General features: G+C 35.6%; 1 protein-coding gene across 1 annotated transcript in view; it reads right to left on the reverse strand.

Annotated features, from left to right (window-relative positions):
• Window positions 1-14,991: 14,991 nt before the first annotated feature.
• The window catches only part of LOC149782388 (nephrin-like), a 95,312-nt gene continuing 83,182 nt past the window's right edge, over window positions 14,992-27,121 (reverse strand). Inside the window, exons 18-22 of the mRNA XM_089933777.1 lie at window positions 23,132-23,148; window positions 22,610-22,783; window positions 21,057-21,092; window positions 20,494-20,636; window positions 14,992-17,812 (exon numbers count right to left, since the gene is read on the reverse strand). Of these exons, the coding sequence (XP_089789903.1) occupies window positions 17,729-17,812; window positions 20,494-20,636; window positions 21,057-21,092; window positions 22,610-22,783; window positions 23,132-23,148 (454 nt within the window). The 3' untranslated portion in view covers window positions 14,992-17,728. The remainder of the gene's footprint in view (window positions 17,813-20,493; window positions 20,637-21,056; window positions 21,093-22,609; window positions 22,784-23,131; window positions 23,149-27,121) is intronic.

The raw sequence follows: 27,121 nt of genomic DNA on the forward strand, positions 1-27,121 counted from the left end.
AGGCGCTCGAAAACGGTCACTTCGTTGTTGGGAGTCACTTCTTCGAGTGCACGTAAGATTGGTTTTACTGTTGGACCAAGCGCGATAAAACGTCGATATACCTGAGAGTGGTGATGCGTAATATATTTCCACATACGTTGTTTCAAGGTGCATTGAAAACGTTCCACGCTGATGGCTTTGTTTTCGGGATTCAGGTGGTTAAAAAATGAATGTCACGTTTTTTAAAATTCTTTTTGGAAAGCTAGTTTCAGAAATTCGGCGCTTTTGTCTGTTTTCGATCGAAGAGGGTGCCGACTACTTTGTTGCAACATCAGTTGGAGGGCTCTCACTAATTCACTGCTCGATTTGGAAGTCAATGGCGTCACCCAGACAAATCTTAAACAGACGTCGATGACACAGAACAAATATTTGTAACCATGATTGTAGGTGGCCAAATGAGAGACATCGGCTAAATCGGCTTGCCATTGATGGTCGATTCTCTCCACTCTGGTGGTGTAATGTGTACTTGAGGTAAACTGAGACTTTTCAGACGGGCTTTTGGCAGCACGATACAATTTATGAACTCCTCCGTAACCTGCAGGAGGGGATGGATCGTAGCAAATGCTGACTAACACCTTCTCCACCTTTTGATAAGTCACCCACTCTTCGCTGATGCTACCTTGGATGAGGCGAGATGTGGTTTGGAAAGGGCTTTACGTGTCCGATGTGACACTGGAGTAGACGTACAAGGTAGTGGTGCTGGTGAATGTGGTAAAGGAATGGCTTTGGCCTTCTTTTCTTGTTTAACTTCTGATTTCCCTTCTTTCTTTATCACTTATGTCGAAGGAGGAGTGGATAACAACGACGCTGCAATCTTACTAGGAATTGGAGCGGCTGACGGTTTCTGAAAGATTTCTCTTACTTGTTCTTTATCAGGCATTCGTGGTGCTGCATCTCTGTCCTGACCTATGAGGGTAGTGGTGATAGTAGTGGTGATTTTACTGTTCATCAAGGTCTTACAATCTTTCACAGTAGGCGGAGCTGTTTAGTCTAAAACTTTCTGGTGAATGAGTTGATGTCGTTGCAAGAGTTGACCGTACTTTTGCGATTTTTCTGTTTTGGACCAATCGTTTGTTTCCATCAACGTCTGCAATTTGTGTTGTAACTGGGACATCTCGGTCAAATGAGAATAGGGAGGCAAATTGTTCTTGACAACGATGGTATTCTATTTATCGTTTGTAAGGCACTAAAGTCAGATTTCGTTCTTCCATTCGGTTTCAACTGTACGTCTGAGATTTTTTTTTACTAGAGGGTTTTCTTCTACTGGGGCTGTGACCTGGTCTTGACACTATTCTTTTTCTTCTTTGGGCTTCGTTTGGCTTTTTTGGGAGTGACCTTTTTCTAGTGGATAAATTTGGGGACATTATGATCGAAAGGGTTCCATCTTCTTGTTCCATTTAATCTTTCTCCCAAGAGTACTCCCAGCATTGGTCCCAATACTCCTTTTAGCAAGGGTTCAAACAACAGAACAAAATTGCTACGCGTTGTACCGTCATCTTCTTCTTTTGACAAATGGGTATTTTCTTTGAACCATCTGTATCGAGCTTTTCAAGACATTCATACAACATTCGCACACGGTATCGAGGAAATCTTTTGAGGAGGTTTGAATGAGTTTTTATTTGTATGGGTGGAGAAGCTTTGGACAGGACGGACATGTCCCCATGTTTGACTTTTCTTTCCTTTGTGTTTAAAAGAGAGATGGCTTTTTTGTGATGGGTGGGTGACATATTTGGGTGTTCAGAAACACAAAAACACTGATTCCATTCGTTTCATCAGGCTTTTTTAATACTAGAATGCGTCGCCATTGATTGTCTTTACGACGTATTAACTTGATGTCACGCATCACACGTAATGGACGGCTTCGCAACCGACTAAATCGCGATAATTCTTGCTTGGAAAAATCCAGTAAACTCTGTAATATGCCCGATATATATTGGACTTATATTTTGGGAGCAGATACTTCGTGAGCAGCTGCCACTGCAGCTAAAGAGGAGGAGGGTGTCACCCCTGGAGGAGAAGTTCCATTGTTTCATCAACTTAGGAAGAACGGGTGTCAATGTGGGTTTGGCTGGGATCAGCAGCCACGGAGAAGTGGAAGAATCTGAGACTACTGGAGACGCGGTCACCGTCGCTGCAAGTTGTGGCTTGGGAGTGTAATGTTGCGTCCTGGCCGAAGTGTATCTCTTGCGGGTATAAGCTGTTTTCCGGAGGCTTTTCTTGTTCTGGGTATTTTTCTTTTTCTGTGGGCTTTTCTTCTACTGGGGCTGCGACCTGGTCTTGTCACTACTCTTTTTCTTCTTTGGGCTTCGTTTAGCTCTTTTGGGAGTCACGTTTTTCTAGTGGATAAATTTGCTGACATTATGACCGAAATTTAGGAGGGAGCGAATGATAACAAATCCTAAGGAACCGCTACCTTCAGGTATAAAAATGATTTGCTTTTTGGTTTGAGTGTCGATGCAGAGATCGGCCAGTTGCGTCAAGACTACTTTGTTTCTCTCAGAAAAGCGTTTGGTTTGAAAAGGAATGCGAATGATGCCTTGAAGTAATTGACGAGCTATCACCGTAATCTATCGTACGACTTCTTTGAGACTGGCTTCTAAGACACGAGCACGTATTTGTGGAAAATGTTTCGCGACATATGCTATACAAGGCTCGAATCAATTTGACGAGAAGATGAGACTGAACGAACTTCATGATGACGTTGTGTGAGACAGATCCAAAATGTCTGAGTTATTTTTATAGATTCTTTAGTTGAGTCAACGAAGGACACGTGTACAGGATGGTGTGATGGTCTTGGCGCCACTGGTGAAACAGATGGGTTTTAAATCCACTAGTAAATAGGGTTTTAGTGGCATCGTCGTACGCACGAGTCACCCAAGGCGTTATTAACTGTTTGGCTAAGACTTGCACTTGCGATCTATCTCTTGGGATTTTGAACAAGACCACGTAATGAGCATTGAGAATAATGGTGCGATGGGCTTTACTTTGTTGAAACAAATTTTGAGTAATGTAAACGACAATGAAATTACAATGCTGCCCTTTGCGAGTAAACCACATTTTAATTTCTTCTTCGTCTTTTCCTAACATGTCATCGACAATTACCAGATGGGTTTGACTGGGGTTAGACATGATAACGTCGTCTTCGTTAGGAATACCTTTCACAAACATGATGGAATCTCCTTGACTTTCTCGCAAGAGGCTGTAGGCCGATTGCCAATCTTTGTAACACCACATGATCCATTGGGGTGGACGATCCAACGTTTGACAAATTCTTTTCTGTCTAAACCACTAGGTCCCGCAATTAACATATTAAAGGGATGACGAAAATACAACGCCTTCCGACTGGTACGATCTAAGTGTTCGTCAATGATATTGAGAGTGGAGGAAGAGGGAGCAGAGACAGTAAAGGTAGCCATAGTGCCAGGAATGCCACTTTTGACACGTAGACAGAAAACACAAGAGTGTTTATACCTTTTCAGGACACGTTTATTACAAAATCAAATGGAACAACACGAAATACAAAAAGGCATAAAAGCTAAATGGTTACGTACAACGATAAAATACACATCAAACAATGAAAGTGGAATACAAACAAGTCACTCTAGAACATGTTTTTGGTAACCAAGATGTCCTAGGGATAGTGTGTACTGTTCTTAAGTCTCTACATGCGGTAAAGTCATACATGTGTCCTCCCGGAATGATTTTTTGGAAATGTCCATGACAGTTTTGTCCTGAAGAAAGTGGTTGTCCTCTGTGACGGGTTCTTCTAGTATTTTCACTAAAACAGGTTTAAAAATTACTTTTATCCTTGGAAGTTTGAATTGAGGATCACAACTTTGAGCATAATTGGCCACTTCTATGGTCCAAGTCTCGAAACCCCAATTTCTTCCAGTCACGTACATCTGTCCAGTGAGGATGTAATTCATAAGCTAAATGCACGCATCATCATACACATCCTCGGTCAATACAAATTGACGAATCTTTTTTTCCCCCATAGAGGTCGAGAAGTATCCAGATGACAACGCAAGGCTTTGGAGAAAATGAGTCGCTCATGGATATTTAAAGGGACCACTTTCATGTTTTATTTGGTCGTAAGTGCTGTTCTTAAAGAGTCCACAAAGAATCGGCTGGTAAACGAAATCTCAGAAAGCAAGTCACTAAGACACACACCACTTGTCGACCCAAATTGAATGGATACGAAAACCCCAATTCAGTGCAGACAGTTCTTGTAATAAGTGTTGGTAATCGTTCACTGTTTGAATAGTCTCATTGATTTCCTTCATCATTGAAATAGCTGAATCACGAGTGATAAAGGTTGTGGCATGGTAGCCTGTTTTTATACCTCTTTTTGTCGGAGACAATAAGTGTACTTTCTGCACAGAGATAATTTTACAGTTTTTCCAAAGGTTCCTGACGATTTGGTGAGTGGGTAAACGTACCATCAAGTAATGTTCGTAGGTGGTCACTTGAAAGTTTCCATCCTCTCCAGACGTCAAGGCTACTTTGAAAACGACAAACGTTAATCACCTGACTGTTGCAATAATTGATATTCAGTCCTTTCACTTTAGCCTCGTAGCCATAATGTTTAGGACCACTACTATCAAAGCGTAATATCTTCTCATCTGGGTGTTCGTCTGTCCAGGCTCCTAAAAGGTCTTCATCGATGTCAGGGTGACATTGATACAGGCGATCGATGTAGATGCAACTGCAAAAGTACAGGACGCGATCACCAAACAGTTCTAAAGTGTTGTACAACTTTAAGCGTGCATGGGCCAACACGTAAGCCGCAATGATGACATTTCAAAATTCGTCGGCTTGTACAAAGTACAGTTCTTCTTCGTAATGGACTAAGATAAAATCCTCACGAACGACATCCACAAGTTTCCTGTATTTGGTTTGTCGTGAATCATGTGGAAGTACCGGGAAGTTTCTGTCAAATACTCCGTCCTAGGTAAAGACGGTCGTTGTGCCAGTTTGCCCCACAGGCAATGTAATATTACTTTGCCAAAACGATCGCCTTTCTTCGTTTCTCTCGATGTGGTCTAAAGTAATGCCTTCCTGCTCCCATAGCTTCTCTTTGAATTTCATTTGCTCTGCGGGAGTGTGGCACAAGGAAGGATTGCCACTGGCTTCTTGTTTTAGCTTCAAAAAGGCATCTACTTAGTATGCGAAAATGCCGTTCTGAGTCTCTTCGCCCTTGTGGTACTGTTCTAACTTGGGAAAGTGGTAAATTTAGTACACTTCTAACAGGCTGGTCATGGTTGCACGTTTCGGCACAAGTTCGGCACAAGGTAAACATAAGATTTCCTTGGCAATGGTGAGGTAAAACGGGATGGTACAAGTCCGTGGGAGGCAATACTTTCCAATTGTCAAGCCTTCGTATTGTTGAATGTTGTCCAAGTCGATGTCTTCCGACAGCAATTGAAGGTGCCCTGTGGGAAAGCCTAAATGTTTCCACACGTAAAGATACAGCGAGCACACGTCCAATTATCTGATTTCTTCTGCTTTCTTTTCATCAGCGTGGTACATCAAACTGGTGGCATTCATCCGTCCTCCGTACAAACTATCTCGCGGGTTCAGTGGGTACTTAAGGTTGTAACTTTCCACGATGCGTTCAACCTCGGGATCGGTTTTCAAACGGTGATCGAATTCGTGTTACCACATTTCCTCCACTTGGTATCCTATCTGTTCTTACTTCGGACGTAGCTGACAAGTGGCCTTGTACAAGTTTTCCATAGTCCGTTGTAAAGACTGAGTTATGTTGAGGGTAACAGAGGGCACATCCGTGAAATAAGCATCCGTTAAACTCGTACACGATGTTGGGGATTTCTAAGTCCCAGCCATCCACCGAATACGTTTTGATGGTCTTTTCGCCTCCTCCTTTGCGGGCATGTTGGCTCCATGTGTCTTCCTTGTCGCACAAGTAATGTAGCCAGCGCAGACTTTTGACTGAGTACTGACGTTTGACAACGTTGGTCGTTTGAGGGGTGATGACAGCCAGGTTGTTTTCGTGCATTAATCGTTGACAGGTACACTAAGAAACACGATTTTATTGATATGATTGACCGTTTCCCAGAATGGCAGTAGTCAGAAATTACTCTCTACATTCATCAATTTAACTATGGGAGAAGATTTTGAATAAAGTTAGCGAAATTATGAAGTTGCCTCAACAAGGGATAAACATTGGCTAACATTGTTTTGGATACTTCACAACAGAACATTCGTGGTTTGCCTCGGGAGTTGAGAGAACGCATTTAGCAATAATTCGTCAAAATACAAGTAAAACGCAAGAACAATTTCATCATTTACCTCACCGTTGTTTGAACATCTGGTACCTGAATGCTGTAAGCGGATTTATTTTTATGAAAGCGCTCTAATAATCACAAACTGATGAAGTACACGAGTGTCAGAAGGGTTACAGTGCTACTCAGTATACTTACAAATTGTCAATACTGCACCAAATTCCAGAGAAAGAGTTAGAGGATTACCAAAATCTTTTACATGAACTAATACTGGTTCAAGAGGAAACTTATGTGAGACGTGTTGTATGCACGTTAGTAAATACCACCAAGTTTACCGAAAAGTCGCCTAAGGAAAATAATGTTGCATCCAAAAGGTCTCACAAGCCCACCCAAGAAAACATCATAGGAAAACATGAAGAAACTAAGAAGAAAATCAAAGGAGAATACTCAAGGAACAAAGCACAATATCACCCAACATAATTGACGTTATATATGTGTAGCAAACAAAAAAAAATTATCAACCTAAGCAAAAAAAGAATAGCTAACAGATTATCCAAACATCACTAAGGGGAAATATCAGACCAAACAAGATTATCTGAAAATCTGGTGCAGTACTGCACAGCAACTGGCTAAATACTTAGAAAACGCCAGCCTAGGAGGGATAGAAGTAGGCATCTCAAAGCATAAATCTCTGACGAAGAAAAAAATCTCAAATGTTCTTACAGAAATAAAGAAACACACTGAAGATGCCGGATACACTAAAGAAATCGTAAATGAAGGCCACACAAATTCATGATTTAAATCCCTACTCAAATTACAAGGATACACAACATAGACATAAAAGTATAGAAGAATTAGGAGAAGAATAAACCTTTTACTGAAGCAAAATAAGCGCAATAAAGCTCAGAAATGGTCAGGGCTTAGAAACCTCTGCTGTCCTGTTAGATTTATATGAATCACCAGCACTACTGGTAATACTTGGTCAATATGTCAAGTATTATACGTTAGGAAAGTACGAAAACAACACTGTTTCTGCAATAACTGCAAAAGACGGGGACACTTCACAAACAAGTATAGTAACAGAACCAGGTGTAAACAATGCGGAAGAAACCATTCAGGGAAATGCACCAGCCAAATACCTATATGTCCCAACTGCAAAGGACAACATACTGCAAAAATCACCAGAGTGCTCATTTTCTATAAGGGAAAAGAAATAATTAACCTTATAGATGGCAAGGAAATGGATTGCAAACATGAAATATTCGACCAGACCAAAAAGTGAAAACAAAGAAGCACAAAGAGGAACAGAATGAAACCAATAGAAAACCCGAAGTAAACACCAAGAAGGCAACATAATCCAAAAAAATAATTAATAACATAAATCCCATTCCACAACATGAACACATATACATGAAACAACAAAATAAAATTGAAAGATCAAAATCCATGCGAGCAATAGTAGTAGCAGGGAAACTTAAAAAAATCAATGCAAAGAAAGAAAATATAAATAATAGCAATGCAACCAAACAAAACCCTCAACTCTTCAATACAGATCTCAAAATTGACTCTTTAAAAGCAAAATACAAGCAAAGGCAATAGTAACATGATTAACCGCAATGCAACTAAACAAATCTCGAAAACATCCAACACAGACCTAAAAACAATCCCAAAATGTAAAGTACAAACAAAGACAATCGTAACACGGTCAACAATAATATTTCCATTGGTTACATCCGAAGCGAAAGTGTTGATTTCATCTTGCTTGCAAAAGACATCAATGACCTAGGAAAGGGTATCTTACAAATAACCCACAACAACCAGGTCTCAAGACAAAGTGTTTTCGATCATTATCCGATTTACTAGATATGCACTTCTCAAATAATAAACATGCCAAACTAATTGAAATTAAAACTTTAGCATTAACCAAGGCAATATGATGCAATAACAAAAAAAAAAAAAAAAAAAAAAAAAATCGCCATTCGGCAATGTGTCGTGGCTTATTAAATAGCCATGAAGAACGTAACATCGCTATCAATGGACCTGACAAAAATCCCGATACAATTTGTCTACAAGAAACACATCCATATGGAGAAACTAAGTATATCACTAAAATATCTGGATATAACCGGCACTTCCTTAAATATCGGTGCAATACAAACAAGGGAGGTGGACTACCTATCAATATCCATGACAGTCTTCCTGAAATCAATCTGTTTATTCCAACATATATAGAATCCAATTAAGAACGAACTGAGGTACAACAAAATATTAAATAGTCACCATTAAAACTATCTAAGAGCTATGATCCAGGAAGATCTAAATTGAACACTGAAAGAATAACAAAAAATAACTTGTTATGATGTGGAGAATTCAGTGCACATAATGAAATGTGGGGCAAGATCAGTAAGGAATACTTTTCAAAAAATGGATAACAAAATATAAACTTATGATACTCAACAACGGTGCCGCCACTAGAATAGACCCTAAAAGTGGTAAACTATCGGCAATAGATTTGACCATTAACACCCCACAACTAGCTCCAAGAACTGACTGGGACGTATCGTAAGATAGCACCCTTGATAGTGATCACTTTCCAATGGCTATCATTATTCATATTAAAGCACCTAGAACACCGAACACTAATATCCCCCAGTGGAATTTTGATAAGGCGGACTGGGTCTCATATACGGAAATATTATCCAAAATTACGATAGACCAAGCACGAAACACCAATACGGAAATATATAACAAAAATATTACCAAGATATTAACTGAAGCCGCAACTGAAACCGAGATCATTCCCAAGCTTAGCCGTAAAGGAACAAAACGTCCATTGCTTTAGAGGACAGATGCATGCAAGCAGTCTGTTAAAGACAAACAGAAAGCACTCAATTGCTTTCGACATACCAAATTAGGATCAGACTTCATATCCTACACAGTAGAGAAGCATCCGCCATGAAAACTATTAAGGTAGCCAAAACGCACTCATGGCGAGAATAATGTTCCTCTCTGAACTCCAAAGTCATTGAAAAATAGGTTTGGGATAAAATCTAATCACTTAAAGGTAAAACGACGAAAACAACCCCAAATATCCCAGGAGCAGTCAATGATAAAGATAAAGTCAATCTGATAGCCAAACATTTTGCAGAGACGAGCAGCAATAAGAATAATTATAATAAACATAATAATCAATGTAATATACTAGATCAAGAAATCAATAGTGATTGGTCACCAAATAATGATGAATTCGCATTATAGAAATGGAGAAAAACAATAAATAAGACAAAAAAACCTCTCCCAGATAAGATCAAATGAAATATACAAGAACCTTCCAGGAAATTTTGGAATTAATTATATTAGACCTACTTAACCAAATATGGCACACAGTAAATATCCTCCATAAATGGAAACAACTTATATCAATACCAAAAGTAAGTAAAGATACTTAAACCCTCAGTTCGTCCAGACCAGTTTTTCTTACCAACAGCATCTGTACAATTATGGAAATTAAGATCAATAATATATATATATATATATATATATATATATATATATATATATATATATATATATATATATATATATATATATATATATATATATATATATATATATATATATATATATATATATATATATATATATATAATCAATGCGATTTTGAGACAAAATGTTTTAATTATTGATCAATTAATCGCATTAGGATCAAATGTTGAATGCCTTCAACTCCTGACGAAAGTGCGATAGATATATAATCGCTAAATTTCTAGACCTAGAAAACACATCTGATCTAGTTTAAACAAAAGGGATTATTGCTACACTCAATCAATACGGAATTAACTGTCGAATGCATTGATGTATTGCTAACTTTCTATCCGGTAGGCAAATTAAAACCGGAATAGGTAACCGATATTCAGATACCTATAACCAAGACAATGGAACCCCACAAGGAAGTGTCATTAGTCCAACCCTTTTTAATATAGCGATTAATAATATTGGCAAGTCAATAAACTCCAATAAACTAGATTTATCCAAGTTTGCTGATGATAGTGTAATTTAGAAAAAGGCAACCCAGAAAACCACAATATCATCAGTGAAATTCAACATACTCTTAATAAGTGGGGTTATACAATATCGCCGAAAAAACAGTAGGAATGCTTTTCTCCTCATCAACAAGAAAGGAAAAAGGGTACCCGATTTTAAATATAAAATGCTGAAATAAAAATGGTCCAAGTTCCTAAATTCCTAAGGATGTTTCTAGTTGAACATCTAAATTGGAAAATCCACATAAAAGACCTGTGTAGAAGATGCAACCAAGTCTTACATCTACCTGGAAATATAAGAGGTACAACCTGGGGCGCTGATCAAAACAGACTGCTATATTAAGCCGTACTTAGAGCAAAGTTAGATTATGTGGGTCAGGTCTACACCTTAGCGAGCTCATCACTACTGAAAAGACTTGAGAGTATCCTATACTAAGCCCTCAAATTATGTACTGGATCCCTAAAACCATGTCTAGGGAAGAACTTCAAATACTGACAGGAGAATTACCACTCCAACTAAGGAGAGATGAACAATTATCAAGGTACGCAGCAAGAATCTCAATCCACTAAAACAATCATCCGGGGAAAAGCCTATAACGAATGTAAACGGCTGTAACAAATGTAATAAAGCCTTTATAAAATGTCGGCCCCTTACCTACACGGAGGAAAACGGCTATTGTTTCATTCATTAGGTATTCTTTTTTTTCTGCTGCTAACGTTGACTTTGAAGTTAATATGCGATCGTACCCACATGAATTCTAATATGTGCCCTCTTTCCATTATTATTCTAAGTATAATCTGAATTTCCTGTAAAAAGATGTACCTGCTTTGCGAAATGTCTGATTCTATTGATCTGAGGACACTGAATGAATCAGTAATTATAAGATGATCTTTGGTTATTGCATTGGTTGAGTCGCTAAACCAATTAAGGCATTCAACTATTTCCCAGAATCCAGACGTATAGATAAAGCTTCCATTTCGTAGCCTACTTTCAAACTCAATATTTTCTTTTGCGATGATCATTTCAGAAGCAGTTAGATTGTGTTCAACATTTTTCGATCCATCTATGTAAATACTATTATAGTCTTGGTAGGTTTGATCTAGTGTTTTTTGGATCTCGGATAGTATTGACGTTGCAAAGTTTAAAACCTGTAAATTAATATTTGGTGGTTGGTTTCTCCAAGGTGTCAGATCCAAATATTTTGTTGTGTCTGCTTGTAGATTGGTAGTTGTAATTCTCTTTGCGTATCATGAATACGTATAGTGGACACTCAGCTAATTGCAGACAGAAGGCACTGAGTTACGTTCTGTCAATTATACTGGCAACTGTAGTTAAGGCATTGGCCAAAGTGTGTAGAGTGGCTTCTCCCAGGCCATTATTGAGACTGACTCCCATGGATATCCTGAGGTATTCTGAGTGGAATAAGATAAGCTATTTTCCGTCGGTTACAATATAGAGAGAACGAAAATCCAGTAATAATGTCACGATAACTATTATGCTAACTCACTGCCAGGTGTCAATAAAGGCCAACCGATCCAGATGTATGTGCCATCCCTAAAGCAGCCACTGTCAACTGATGCGGTTCCGAATGAAAGCATGGTTGGGGGCAAATATATAATTGTTTACGAACTGATGATGAAACCTGGTCAGAACGTCCGTAACTCTAGCAAACTGTGAATGTAAATGAAGTCAGAATCTTCAATTTCATCGTTAGATCAAAAGATGCTGCAGCTCGGATGCATGTTTTTGATGGATTGGGAGGAGGGAGGACAATGTCCCGGGGGCAGAAAACGTCCTCAATGGAGGCTGAGAAGGCTGAATCTTCCCATGCTCTCGGATAGTGTATAATAGTCGACGGTACTGTAGAACAAACAACTGGAAGCCGAGATGTTATTGATTGAGCCCGTGATTGTGATGGTTGGGCCTTCCTGACCCTTAGTTATATATCCTAGACCTGTCGCAAGGGAAATAGGCCATCAATGTAAGGTGGATATCTTTATGATCATTGGTTGGGACGGGTTATGGTATATTAGATCCATGTAAACGGTTCGTATGTCTCTTGAATGAGGGAACTTGGCTTTTTGTTCGTTCTGTTCCTTGCTGTTCCGTAAGAGGAATCACGTGGGACCGCGATGAGGCAATTTACAGAGTGTTCTAAACATGCTGAGTCCTGTGGTGATGACTTGGGTGCCGGAGCCGTTTCCGAGCTTGTCAATGTCAGGCGCATTGTGTCTAAAATGTAAGTTGAATTATTTCCTTTGTTCCCATAAAGATTCAAACTGTGGATACAATTCAGCATGCATTCTGATGGATTTCTAGGTTCTGGGTTGCGTGTTATTTGCGCTTTGCCCAGAGATATAATAGTTAAGACAATATAGAGCAAAAATGTATCAACTGTAGACCTGCACCTGTCTTTAGAACACAATGGCATAACAGAGCTCAAGCATGATATTGTTGACTCAGGAATTTGTGACAGTCTTATCAAGCAATGAAGCATACATATAATGACAATACTACCTACACGGTGAAGACGTTATAACGTCGTAGGCCTGCATATGACGTTTGAATACAATGTGGGCGCAGAGCTATACCAAATAAAGTTTACTTGGAAACTTACTTGGGAGCTGATCTGTACTTGTCCGACAAGAGCAGAAGATATACAGAAATGTACAAGAGTGTATACATTATACACACAAAGATGCAACGATATATACAGACCTGACAAACCTGATGAGACCGTCTCAATAAAGCAGTTGATATTTTCCATAGTTTGAACAGGTTTCAGTAAGTAACAAAATATAAAAACTTGCTATTGTAAAGCAATAACAGGTATTTAAAAGTTCGGTATTTGAAACATGCAGTGAGGATAAACACTGTTCATGTGATGTGATGTGATGTGATTTGGATTTTTAACGTAGCTTTAAAAAGTTTTCAGTCATATCGCTACGAGGTCTGCAATGTGGCAGTTTATAGTGATGTCTAGCACTGGGGCATCATGCCGCAGACATGTAGCATGAAAACACTGTTCAACTGACACGTTTGTAACGTAGATGTATATAACACTAGTAAAGTTGCTCATCAGTTCGAAACCCATTGCAGCAAAATGGCTTGATGCTATCTCTTCATGTCATTTAATGTTTGGTATTTTTTCCATTTCACATAACGATGGCATTCCTATCTCCCGCCATGAGACATACTCAAATTGGCATGTGATTTCCAATAAACCTAACTGCATCTCTTCCTGCTTTTATTTACAAGAATCTGAATATTCCCTTATATTCTTCTGTGCTGATTTCGGCAGCACATTTTAAGGGCTTTATTTTCATTTCATTTTCAACATACATCGCATGCTGGACTCCATATTTTAAACAATTCTAAATTCAACAGTTTGATCACACAGCCTCTTTGCAGAATATGAAACACAGATCCAAATCAAATTTAGATGATCCATTTATCCTGATTCTTTTGCAAAAATAATTTTCCCAAAGTTTTGGCTTTTATTCCTAAGTTCACATGGGTCATTTTCTTAACATTTACGGTAAATTGGTAAGGGTTGGGAGGTCTGTATATATTAGGAAGCAGTACTTATAAGAAAAAAGTCAAAGATACCGCCCGTTCAAGTAAAAATATTGACGATGTCGCCTGTACGCTGGGAATGCCTTAGAATAGAAATTACATTATTATTAAAAAGTGCTCATATACTTTAGGACTAAGTAACTATTTTTGGAATTATTGTGAATTCATTTAAAGACTTTTTGTATTATATGATTGTGATACATCAAGACTGTTAGCGTGTCAACAATTCAAGAGTATTAGATCAGCAAAATATATTGAACTTCATTTCGAAACACCAATGTAACTAATTTGGAATACTTTATACTTTTGGACTTGTGAAAGAAGGCTTAGGGCTACTGAAGATGTCCCCCTAATTATGATTTTATTCACAATACTGTAATTATTTTAAATTTTCACTTTGCATTTAGGGAAATAAATAATTTGTTGAATTTTACAAAACGTGTTGGTATTTGCTAGTTTCAGTTCTTAAGTTTTCGACCCTAGTCATAACAAGCAATATAGATACATCTTTTGAATGTAAGACATTGCTAATGAATTATATAAAATAATGAATAAGATGTATGAATGCACGTCAATAATAAATAAATGTGTCAGTGGTAATCACCCATATTCCAGGTTTTTAATCAAAATATATTCAAAAATATTATGTTCTCTCTCCACTCATGCAATTGCATCCAGGTATAATCACATCCAAATTTCTCCAAAAGGTGAAAGACTTGGTCATTAGTGATGAGGTTAACAAGTTTATGTCAGTGAAATATATCACAGTTCATATTAAGATAAATGGTCTTGAGCTAGTCTAGTTTAATTACCAGCATATCTGTAAGAATTTTTCAAAGCAAAAATGATAGTTTTTTATTAATGTAAGGGAGTGCAGTACAAATAAGGCAGTATATTGCACCTTCCAAATCAAGCATTCTTCTGTTCAAGAAACAATGGACAATGGTGCATGATGTCACAAGTGAATTTGCACTTGTTTTTGGTTGGACAGAGACAATGCACAATTGATGCAAGTACCTTACCATAAATGACCTTGGTCTGATGTGCAAATAAGCTGGAAATAAACAAATAAACATCTTTATTTGCAAACAACTTTATTCCCAGAATTTGGTTGAAATACATATTATACAAAATAGGAATTGTGATGGTTGATCTTTAAAAAGGCTTATAACAAAATGTATTTAATTTGAGAAACACACAAATATAATACATAGAAGAATGCAATCATATTATTATACAATGCAAAATACAATGCAAAAACAAAACAACAGACAAGATCTCATTAAATCGATCAACGCTGTTATTCCCAGAAACAACTAATTCAAATATATTAGAAGCCAATTTATTCACTTGTATTATTCCTTATAATTGCTGAGTTTTGTTGTCTAGAAATTGAGGGCTGACTGTTGAACTTGAACCCAAGGCCATGGAAAGTGGACATTGTATCAACATGTACCATGATATCAAACTATGCTGCAATCTGAATTGTTTATTGCCCAAGGTTTGACAGTTCAAAAACTGGTGTCATAATTGCTAACTTTGAAACAATGGCAATGATAAATTTCAGTGGACTCAGAATGAAGCGGGATACAACTCTGTCAGTGTTGTTTTATGTACACAAGACAAAACAGTTTAACAATTAATACCTTACACCTCGAATGTATTGATTGTCAGAAACAACTGCAGCAGCATTACAAATGAATCAGTCAACAACTGGACCAGAGATCACCCAACTGGCTTGTATCTTTTTCTTAAAAACCAAATGGAAGAACAGCTGGGCAGAAACAAGGATTAGTTACTGCCGCTTTCTTAATTTTAAAATATGCTTCATGTCATCCAAAATTGCACACTGAATTTGATTATTTTGGCAAATGTAAATGCTTGAGGGCTTTATGCTGAGAGGACTTTTGTGAAATGAGGTCCATTCCACTGACAGGTTTAAAAATGTTGTTTCATGGTATCTTTGTTTCAGTTGGTTTGACTATATTAGATGGTGTGTCAGCATTATTTATGTTTAAATTATGCTTCTAGTTTTTGGGTAATAATAGTCATATCTCATAGTCATTCAGTCTCAAGTACTGTACATTGCAAATAATTTCATGAGAGAATTCCTCCTGTCAGTTCAGACAAACTCCAAAAGAAGGGTTATTTTCTTCAGAAAAGTTCATTATTTTTTTTTTTTTTTTTTCTTTTTAGAAATATAGTCAATATTTGATAATGGATTGATATAGCTAGTGCAAGACTGGAAGACCTTCATGCCAGAATGATCTCTGTACAATTTAGTCACGGTTTGTTCATTGGTATTTCATTAGCAGTTATTTCAAGATTATTCATGGTTAAGTAATGCCAGTCATATTAGAAAGCAGCGTTGCATTATTTCAATAAATGTGAATAACATTCATAAGATGGTTTCGGTCATATTTGGCTTCGAGAGTGTGGTATATGTTATTTAAATATCCTTGTTATTTTTAATAATGGCACCCATATTTGTTGGAAGATCTTTAAAATCATTATATATGTTTGACAATGGTCAAAATCCATTCATATTTCTAAAAATTGCATCTGTATTTCGCTGTTTTAATTTAATATACTTTTGCTTTGCTTGCTTACATTCGACATCATTGGCTAAGTGATTAGTTACATTGTATTTCCTAACACCTCTCATTCGACAATTTGCGCAAAATGTGATAAAGAAACACAGACCACAGTTTAAGTAAGGGTATGATTTCATGATGGACCTCAGATAATTTGCTGTAAAGGTTAGATGTTGAAACTTAGAAAAGGCAATGTCTGTTTGATGGTTTAATATCGTTTTATAGCCATATTGTCAATACAGTACGTTTCATAATGATGATGTTGAGTCTTTAAATTTCCTTTATGTTCAAGATATCCAATCACTGAAATTTCACTAACATATATGCTAGAACCTGTCTAAGTGGGGACCAGAAATGGTCCACCTATGTTGTTATAAATGGTAGAGCAATATGATCAGCGTTGCTAAAGCACAGCTGACATGTGTACACAGTAAGCTATTAATTGATTACTTTATCTTTGGAATTTGGGCCAAATGCAAGCCGATTCTTTGAAGCATGTTAAGTACATTGGGATAATAAGGGTCCATGCTATATTTGAACCTTTCATGAAAATTGCCAACATTTGGCAAAGGGGAGATAAAATGGAATGTCAGATTGCACAATCAGATTTTAGCAGACATGCTAGAATAAGTCTTTTATTTATATTGCTTTGTTTAATTGTTATTGTAATGTTTAAGATCAAGCAATAACAATATTTTCAAAACGTCTTCTAGTGAAAGCAAATACTGATATTACCAGCCATCACATAATAGAAGAGACAAGATTTTCCAGAAGGCAAACATCGCAACTATACTTTAGGTATATGGGGCATCATTTTCATTTAAGACTAACTAGTTATCGTAACAAGTGTTTCAGTGAAACTCCATACATATATGAAAAGTCAGTTAGGATAAATAGTAATAACAAGTTTTTCAAAATGTGATGGCATAAGTTGGATGAAAAAGAGGCTCCGTTTTAAGATATCATATTGGAGAAAATCTGTTAAAAAGTGTCATTGTGAATTAATGTCAACAATGTCTTCTGGAATATATACATTACTAAGTTAAAGCTTATTATACATTTTTATAACATAAACAAGACTTCATTAAGCATGAATATATTTATTGTTTTTGTTACTCCTGTTCAGTCATCTATTTTCCCCTTGTCGACAGTTTTCAACTGTTCCACATAACTATCAGGAAGCACTTCTCCCTTCTTGCCATAGGCTATCGTGGCATACGCTGTGCGGTTTTCTTAACCTCGGATTATTGGTTTGCCATTTATGGTTTCTGGTGGATTTAACTGCAAGTCAGCATAATGTAAACCTTCAGCATTCACCTGAAATAGTCAGAATTAATTCAAAAATTATTTTCTTTTAAACGTTTCAATGAAAATTATAAAAATGATAATAAAATCAAAGTTTCATTCAATCATAATAAAATATCAGTATATCAGCAAATTGTATCTAGATATTAGTTATTAAATAATATATTAGATCAGTAACACGTAGCCAGGTTGATAAATATCAAAAGTAATTTCTGCACTAAATCTTCATAGTCTCATGCTTGAAAAACTACTCACTAATTCTAAAAATAATCATTAGAAATCTTCATGCTTGCGAGACAGCAGCTGTATGTTGTATATTGTTTTAATAGTGTAATTGTTAGGCATTTTAACAAGTGACTTCTCATCTAACTTACATTTCCATATAATGTGATAGTTATAAAGCGGCCAGTCTAAGTTGCAATAGGGTTTCTTATAAATCAAACAGTTAGTAAAGAAGCCTCCAAAACAAGTTTGGGAGAACATGTCTCAAATAATCACATGAAGTTGAATGGCTCCCAAAATGTGAAGAAGAAAGAAATATAGTGAATCATGCTAGAAGCATCATCTTCATTAGATGATAAAAGATGTACAGCCCTAGCATACCTTATGAAGGAGGATAAATGTAGCAAAATGTAATAGTTGTGAAATATTTCATAATCAAACAGAATGTAAACATAATCATATGATCTGATCAACACAAGCAGTGCACAATATGTCCAATTCCAAGTATGTTTATAGAACGAGAGTTCTGAATGAACTTCACCATGTGATCTTAACATCAGTGTAGCACCTTTGTATCAATAATATAATGAACTGTAACTCACATATATATTTTTGGTATATATGTGTTAATACACGTTTTGTCAGGAAAATCTATCTTGGTTTGTAATTACAATTCCCATTGTACTGGATTTTCTTCTACATATATTGCTTTTATTAAATAAAAATGCATATTATTTTTAATAACAGTGCATTCGTTTGGTGCTGGCATCCATCTCTTCAGTGTCATCCATTGATTGAAAGGAAGGAAAATATATCTTTCAGACATTTGCTAATACTCTCAATAACCGAGGCTTATATTAAAACTTAGGATTATAAACACATTCTGTGTCAGGAGATAGGATGACTCATGAGAGAAACCTTTAAATCATTAGTAAAATATACAGCAAGTTTGTGAGAAATCATATGAACTTTTGTTCGCCTTTCATTTGCAACTTAAAACCAACTGTCAATCATGAAATTGTTCAAACATGGTATATATACACATTATATGTTAATATATATATATATATATATATATATATATATATATATATATATATATATATATAAGAACAAAAAGATGGGTTATCATGCATATAGAGTTACAAAAGCAAAAAAGGCATATACAAGATAGAAAAGTAGATAAATGAATAGGTAGCTAAGGGATATGGAAATAGGCATATGTTTAAAGAGAGAGGTATTGCGTGCTGTGAATGTTTGATTTAAACAAGGTATAATCTGTATGAATACACATAATATAATTTAGTATTGTTATAATAGTTTGATCAATAATCCCCTATAACTGTAGTGACACCGATTGATGGTTTATGGGACCAATCTTGCCTATTCTTGAAGAGGTGACGATTCATTCAGAAAATTTTATCATCACACATCGTTGTACATTTTATACGTTGCCAGTATTTCTGACACCTCTTGGATACTGTTGTTTTTAGTGTCATTTTGGCAACATGTACAGAATATTTCCAGAGCAGATCCTATGTTTGACAAATTCACATGGAATATAATAATCCTTCCTACTGTGGCAATTTTTAATTTCAATGCTCTATCAGGGGTAACATGGACTGTGTGTATGTGTGTGCTTTGGATGAACAGCTAGAACAATTCAACTTAGACAAAGCTTAAAAGTAATATAGGTACAAAACTGGATGATATTTATTTTGCAGGAAATTCAATCATATCTACTTCAGATAACCAATGCACAACTAAGTTTGAATAACATTATAGATTTCCATTGAATAAGATGATATGATCCATGAGACATTAACATCTGCTACATTAATTGTCATGGAAATTGAAGAATGTAATGTACCAAAATGTTATCAGTATTTAACTGAAAATTAAACATACAAGTTTATCTCATACTGAAAACAAACCAAGCGATTACATTTTATTATCACTTTCACACATCCAGCTTTTAATACTGCACAAAGGCTTATCAGATGGCCCAAAGAGCGATCATAAGGATATTTATTAATAATGTTGGTAATATAATGTTGCGATTCAAGGATAATTAAAATTGATGCTCTGGTCCATACCTATTTGTTTAGTAAAACCCACACAATACATAAATTTCATGTCATAAGTGGGTCATATTTAAATTGCATGTTTCAAAACCCCCGACGATATGTGTCTATCAATCTCACCTGTACTTCATATATGAGAGTTTAAATATGTGTACATAATGAGGCAAAATTTATCATCTGTGTTCTGATCAGACAGACATATTTTCTAAAAGAGCTCTACTTGGGATTTCCAAATAAAGTGAACATCATAATCCAATAAGGTTGAGTAATGAACAAAAACATAAATAATCTACGTGGTCAGTTTTGACAAAGTAGAATAGTATCTATTAAAATTGAATGGCATGATGGAACTTTAAGATTGATTCAAGGTCAATACGATATACATACCTGTATCCCATTTGGTGTTGATATTCCTGGATCTTCATATATATTTTCTCCAGAAGGGTTTTCTACTATACATCCTGAATTCTCATACAAGTTGTCTGGAGCTGTTGTTTTTCGTGTCAAGTCAGCATGTTCATATATATCTCCTAAAATAATTTTACCTTTTCTTACAAATTTTTAATACAGTTAAATTTAAGAATAATTAAGTTTGCAACGCAAGCCTATATTCCTGTTCATGATTTACATTTTATACACGAGAGACTGTGAAAATTGCAGAGGCCTACAGATTATGTTGCTATCCTAAGTTTAAAGTTACACACAGCAACAACATGATTAATTAAAACTTATTTTCTTCAGATGACATTTAGGCTGAATTTTCAATTTAGGTTGCAGATTGAATTATGTTTACCAACTTTGAATGCAAAAAAGTTGATTCTGAATTCACAAAAGATGATAACACAAAAATCAGAAGGGATGCCAAATTGTTCATCGAAACAAATGGATCTTAACAATTAGTATAATCTTTGAAGTATAATATAAGAATACTCCAAATATCGTGAACATACCGCCTGCTTTTTTCCCTTGCTTTCCTTTGTCTTTTCCTATAATAATAAATACAGAAATAAATGACACTTAAGTATCTTGATGCAAAATTGGATAAATAACATTTATATGTGATGTGAGGAGATTTGGATTTTTAATGTAGCTTTAACAATGTTTCAGTCATATCGCTACGATGTCTGCAATGTCGCAGTTTATAGTGATGTCTAGCACAAGGACATCATCTGCTGTAAGTGCAAGAGAGACAAAAGTAAATAAATCACATCAAAAGCTTGTTACCATTAATGACAAAAGGTCAGATCATGATGCTTAAAAATTATAATATCAAGCCAGATATATGAGATCTGAGACACCCACAACTCATAGAGCTTGTGCGAGTGAACGACAGTTTAATTTGAACCCATACATTACATTTGTCAGAAAATGTCTTAATGCAAAAGTATTTCAAATCTAAAACAGCAGCAATATGCTCTCTGGCATCCACAGCTCAGTTTATTGGATCAAAGAGAGTCACCAACTATTAGGTGCCAATCATTTCAATATTTGGATGGATTTTGAACAAAATGCCCCAAATTTGTTGGGGAACAATAAATGATTTACTTGGCTAGCCCGATTATTCTTTCCATCTAAAGGTTCCACAAGAATATGCAGTCATTTACACCAAGACAAAATATCTTATAGAAGACAATCATTTATCAAAAGTTTCATATGCATGCAGTTTGTAGTTCAAAAATGTACTACAAAGTGTTGCTCACTTTGTGCTTTGCCCTGTAAATGAAAACGTGAATTATTGATAATCAGTTTTAAAAAAACTAAGTCATTACAAATAATGCAACTGAACAATTGTGAATAATGAAAGGAATGCCTACCAAAACAGTTTAATACAAATAACAAATTCCATGGATATGTTGAATGGATTTGCAGTTATTCTCTGGAAACTGCATCAATGATTATGAATAGACTGGATTAAATGTTAGGAATATTATCATTTCCATCCTGTGAATAAAAACTGGTACATCTGGACCACTAGTGTAAAATGTATACATGGTTTCAAACTGCATGCTTATAAGGGTCTTGAATTATGCTGAGAAAATGAAAACAGAGATCAAGGATGGATCATTGATAAAATATGTACAAGAACTTCAATTCTGTAGCAACTGTAAAATTATGTATAGTAACAAGCGCATTTACTCCACTAGTTTAACAGGTGAACCAAATTTTACAGAGATAAGCAATGTAAGATCTAAATAAAAGTAAATAATAAAGGCAAATCTAGACCACTGTGTGTAAATTATACGTCGCACATCTTCATCACATTTACAGTTTTCAGCGGAATAAAAAATATTAAAATGGCTGGACGGAGCAAGAATAAACAAAGACATGAAGAATTGTGAGTAGAACAATGCAAATCTTAACCACTGTTCTAATATATTAATCGATTTTCATACATATATTTTAATGGCCTTTTGGAAATGAGAGTATAACATTTTGGCAGAATCAATTTCCTTATGGTATATATTTGGTTTGAATTGAACCAGAAGGATTAGAAGAAACCTACCTTTAAATGTGTTCATACTTTTCTTGTTAACCTGGGCATAGACATTGCATGGGTCCTTTAGCTGTGCTGCTGTTTTCTTTTGTTTGACCACAACAGCATACTCAGCAACTGAACTGCCAGTCGATGGTCCAGGTAGTGGTCCTGAGGTGTCATACACTGGGTTGTTCACTAGTCCTATTGTCATCAAATTGTATATTCAATTTAGGTTTAAAATTGCACTTCTAACACCTATAGGGTACTAATATTAGTAACTATTCATTGTAACATAGAAAGCTTAAATATTTTTAAACGGCCAAAACATGCGAGGTATGCATACAATTATAGGCTTTATTTTCTTTAAATACACCTTTCAAATATGCCATTTACAAATATATGTATAGTTAATGAACTTAGGTACTGAAGAAAACATTTCACTTAAACTGTTCACCCACACATCCGCACACCAGCACACCGAAACATTCATGTACAACCAAAATGTCACATGCTTGCAACTCTGGGTGAAATAAAGTGGGTAAATCTTACCACTCTCTGGTCTTTGCCTGTAAAATACACAAGAAAGCAAATTGTATTTGATGTACTGCTTTAGAAGTTAGAGGCATTGCCACTAAGTGTCTAAAGTAATTCACAATTAGGGTGTAATACTGCATCACTGACTTTAAACTGACAATTTGGGTACGTTATAGGATATCGGACCGTGAAGTTAAACTTTACTTATACCTATCCTTATTTATCTATTATTTTTGCTTTCCAATATTTAGGCACATCATCCCTTATCTGACAGAATATTTCTAAATACAAGTAAATATTCTGAAAAAAGACGGACTTCATTTTAAGCAAGAGGCACATGGGGAATTGAGATCATTCATCTGATACAGATTGTGCTAAGCATCAACTGTATTAGTAATGATGCAGGTAATTTGCCCCCCCCCCCATAAAAAGCCCCCACCCCCCCAAAAAAAAGACTGTAACAGTAGCTCTCAGGTATTTGATCAATGTATTGCTATTCGATAAGGGTCTACTTTGAGCGACTTAAGTTGAACCACAAATTGTATATATAGTTTTCATATGAATGTGAAAGGTTTTCACATTATGACTCAATATGTCCACATGTTTCTGCAGATACAATTGTTATATAAAGTCTTTATTCATATGTTTATAACTATACCCATACCTGATGGGAAATGAGCATCATTTGTAGATTTTTCACCTGATTGATATGGAAGTCACATAGGATTTGCTACCAGGCTTAATCAAAGCTGGCTCATCTATGCCAAACTATTAATTGAAAATAGGTTTTACTGTTTGGCTGCTATTAATGCCAAACCACAATTATGGGCTTCAATAAATTTTCACAGAATACTCTGTAAGAACTGCTCCTAACAATTTTAAGTAAAATTGTGTGAGCATTTGAGGATAATTAACTGAAAACGATTTTAAATCTTATTGCAATGGAAGCTACAGTTTTGCAAGGTAAGGCGTCCCAAGTATAATTATGGTGTAACACATAAAACAAAAGACTTTTAGAACAAAATTGATTCAAATGTTCTAAGAGGAAACTTAAAATAAGTTAAACACATTAATTGTTGTTGCTATGCATACCACACCGATTATAGCGAGACAGTCATACATTGGATACATGCAAGTCAAATTCTTCCTACAAACCAAAACTGACTCATATGTTTAATACACGTTAAAAGTATGTTTTCTACACTAATGTTAAAAATGGACGAGACTGAACTTGAGAAATCAAAATTAGGTTTTCCAAATGGATGATATACATGCAGGAGCCATATAGTTTTGATAGAGTATGTGTGAAGTGTCATATATATTTTATTTAATTGTTTGTTGGTTTCGTTGTGTTTATGTTTTATTTCATTACATTCTATTTCAATGTAACGTTGTATGGTGGACTTGACCTTATTCAAAATTGAGTGTATTTCTGTTTCACCCAAATTAATTATTTCTATCTTATGATGTATAAACAACGGATACATAGTTAAGTTATTCTTTATGTCTATAGGACTAAAATCAATAATATTATTTATAGAAGTAAATATTTTTTATTCGGGTCTAGGTCTAGGTTTTGGAATTTCCTAAGGGAAATTTACATCATCCATGCTAACATCATGATCATTATAGTAGTTGTTTTTTTCTCCATTAGGTAATTTTATATATATATAGAAACCGCCAATTGTGAACTGAGGTCAAGTAGAGAACTATAAAACCTTGCAACAGAGATGATTTTTCCAGTCGTGCTTTATGACCTAGTGCTTTTAAATTGTGTTATATGTTATGTCCAGTATTTAATTTTGGGGCTGGACAATTAATTTCTTCAATTTATTGAATTCAAGTGATTATTTTCTCTGGAAACTAAAACGTTCACTGATAAAATGCTTACAAAAAAGACATTCATTGGAAATGATAATGAATTAAAACCTGTAATTATATTACTGTGATTCTACAAAAGACTGTTGGCACTTCAACATTCTACAAGCTACCAAAAAGCACATCATTGCTGTCATATTTTGGATTTATTCTGGACTTGTACTGAATTTTATTCAGGGCTTTATATCATCAGGTCTTGTGTCTGTACTTCTTAGATTATGTGGGGATTTGATTAGTAATACAGTAAGTTATTTTATCTCATGTTCAGTTTGTATTCTAGGGAAATAAATTATTTGTTAAATTTTACAAATGCTTTTTGTCTCTCTGTTACTTATTTCAGGATCATAGACTCATAACATAAAATATGGTGCTCATCCTTGGGAAGCGAGTTTCTTTAAAATATTTTAGAAAACTTTGTTTTTGAAATTTAAATTCACCTTCTTTTGGAATTTTTGAATCCCAGTTATTATTTCACGTTCTAGAAATCATCAGTAAAACAAACAAGCTTTTACAATGTCAGCTAAAGTGGAGGTCTTTGTTTCAAATCCTACCCAGGAACAGTTAGCTTATTTGCCGGCCTATAAGTCGATGTGGAGTATAAGTTGAATCAGCAAATTTTGGCACAATTTTCAATCCTTCATCGGGGGCCCCGAGTGGCCGAGTGGTCTAAAGCGTTCGCCGTTACTGATCACTGCCATCTCACCTCTGTCTGCGCCAGTTCGAGTCTCAGATTCAGCCAATGTAGATATGTGAGAAAGCATGCCAGTAGCTTCTCGTGGGTCGGTGGTTCTTTCCGGGGTTTTCCTCGGTTCTTCCTCCACCATTAATACTGGCCGCCATATATAGCCTATCGTGTGCTGAAAAATGGCGTTAAACCCCACAACAACAACAACAACAACCATCTTTCATCCTTATATAAGTCGATGCTGAGTATAAGACGAGGCCCGATCAACACCTCGGATTGTGTTTTTCACTCCGTTTCACACAACATTGAGAATTAATTCCACCTGCAACTCAATAACCATTCCAGTCAAGATCATTAAATGTAACTAAAAGTACCTAATTTGTTTCAAATATTGTTTCAAGTATTTTAAATGTATTATTCACTTTTAGCTACATATATTGAGGCTGACTGGACAATTTTTTGAGTTACATAAAGGATAGAGAGAGAACGTTCATCTTTTCATGGATATTTTGGTTCTTTATTTTTACTTATTGCCCCCATGCTGCTGAAGTTTCTGTCAAAGAGCGAAAACATTAATAAATGAAACAGTAAATGTAAACTATGAACTTAAATACCGTACTCCTTCAGGGTTTAAATATTCACAATACTTATATCCATATAGTCTCCATTAGATTAAATCCCAAAAATGACTTTTTGCATGCTGTCTAATTTTCTTTGCAAGTATCATGACCTCACCATTCCCAACAATTAAGATTTTGTTTAAAGTACATGTACTCCTCCTGTACTTAGGCAGCAAATATTTTTAATCTTTGCTCATGCTAGATGTACTTTAAATTACTGTCCGTTCTGTCGGCAATTTTAAAAATATCACTGACTGAGAAATGTATAATAGCAACCTCTTTGTATTTAACTATATGGTATTGTATTAGTAATAATAATGATACTACTACTACTACTACTAATAATAATACTAATAATAACAATAATAATGCTTTATTTATAGGGGTGACTCATTAGTCAAGGAATATTCTCCCTTGAGGCCCTCTAAGGAGAGTGTAACAATGCACATTATATGAAGATAGCAGTAATTACTGTTTATTTTAACACGTTTGGTATCAAAATACTAAATTTCATTATCTGTTAGAAGCACATATATGCTCATGATATCTCTCCTTAAATACATAACTGTACCAGCGTATTAGAAGCTCTTTCTAAATTGTTCTGTTCTTAGTCTTGGTGATAGAAGGTTTCCATGTGATATTGATCTCGACTGGTATTGTGTTGAATAAGTCATGAAGATACTATGGTGCAGTTCCATGTAGACATCTATATAAAATAACAGCTTTGTGAAAATATATCCTGTCTAGTACCCATGGGAAGCCTCCTTTCACTATTGGCAGCCTCGCTAATCTGATCTAGTTTGCAGAATCTTGACCTCAAAC

This window comes from Sinohyriopsis cumingii, chromosome 15 (genome assembly GCF_028554795.1).
Source record: "Sinohyriopsis cumingii isolate HCF-2022 chromosome 15, ASM2855479v2, whole genome shotgun sequence".
NCBI classification, from domain to species: domain Eukaryota; kingdom Metazoa; phylum Mollusca; class Bivalvia; order Unionida; family Unionidae; genus Sinohyriopsis; species Sinohyriopsis cumingii.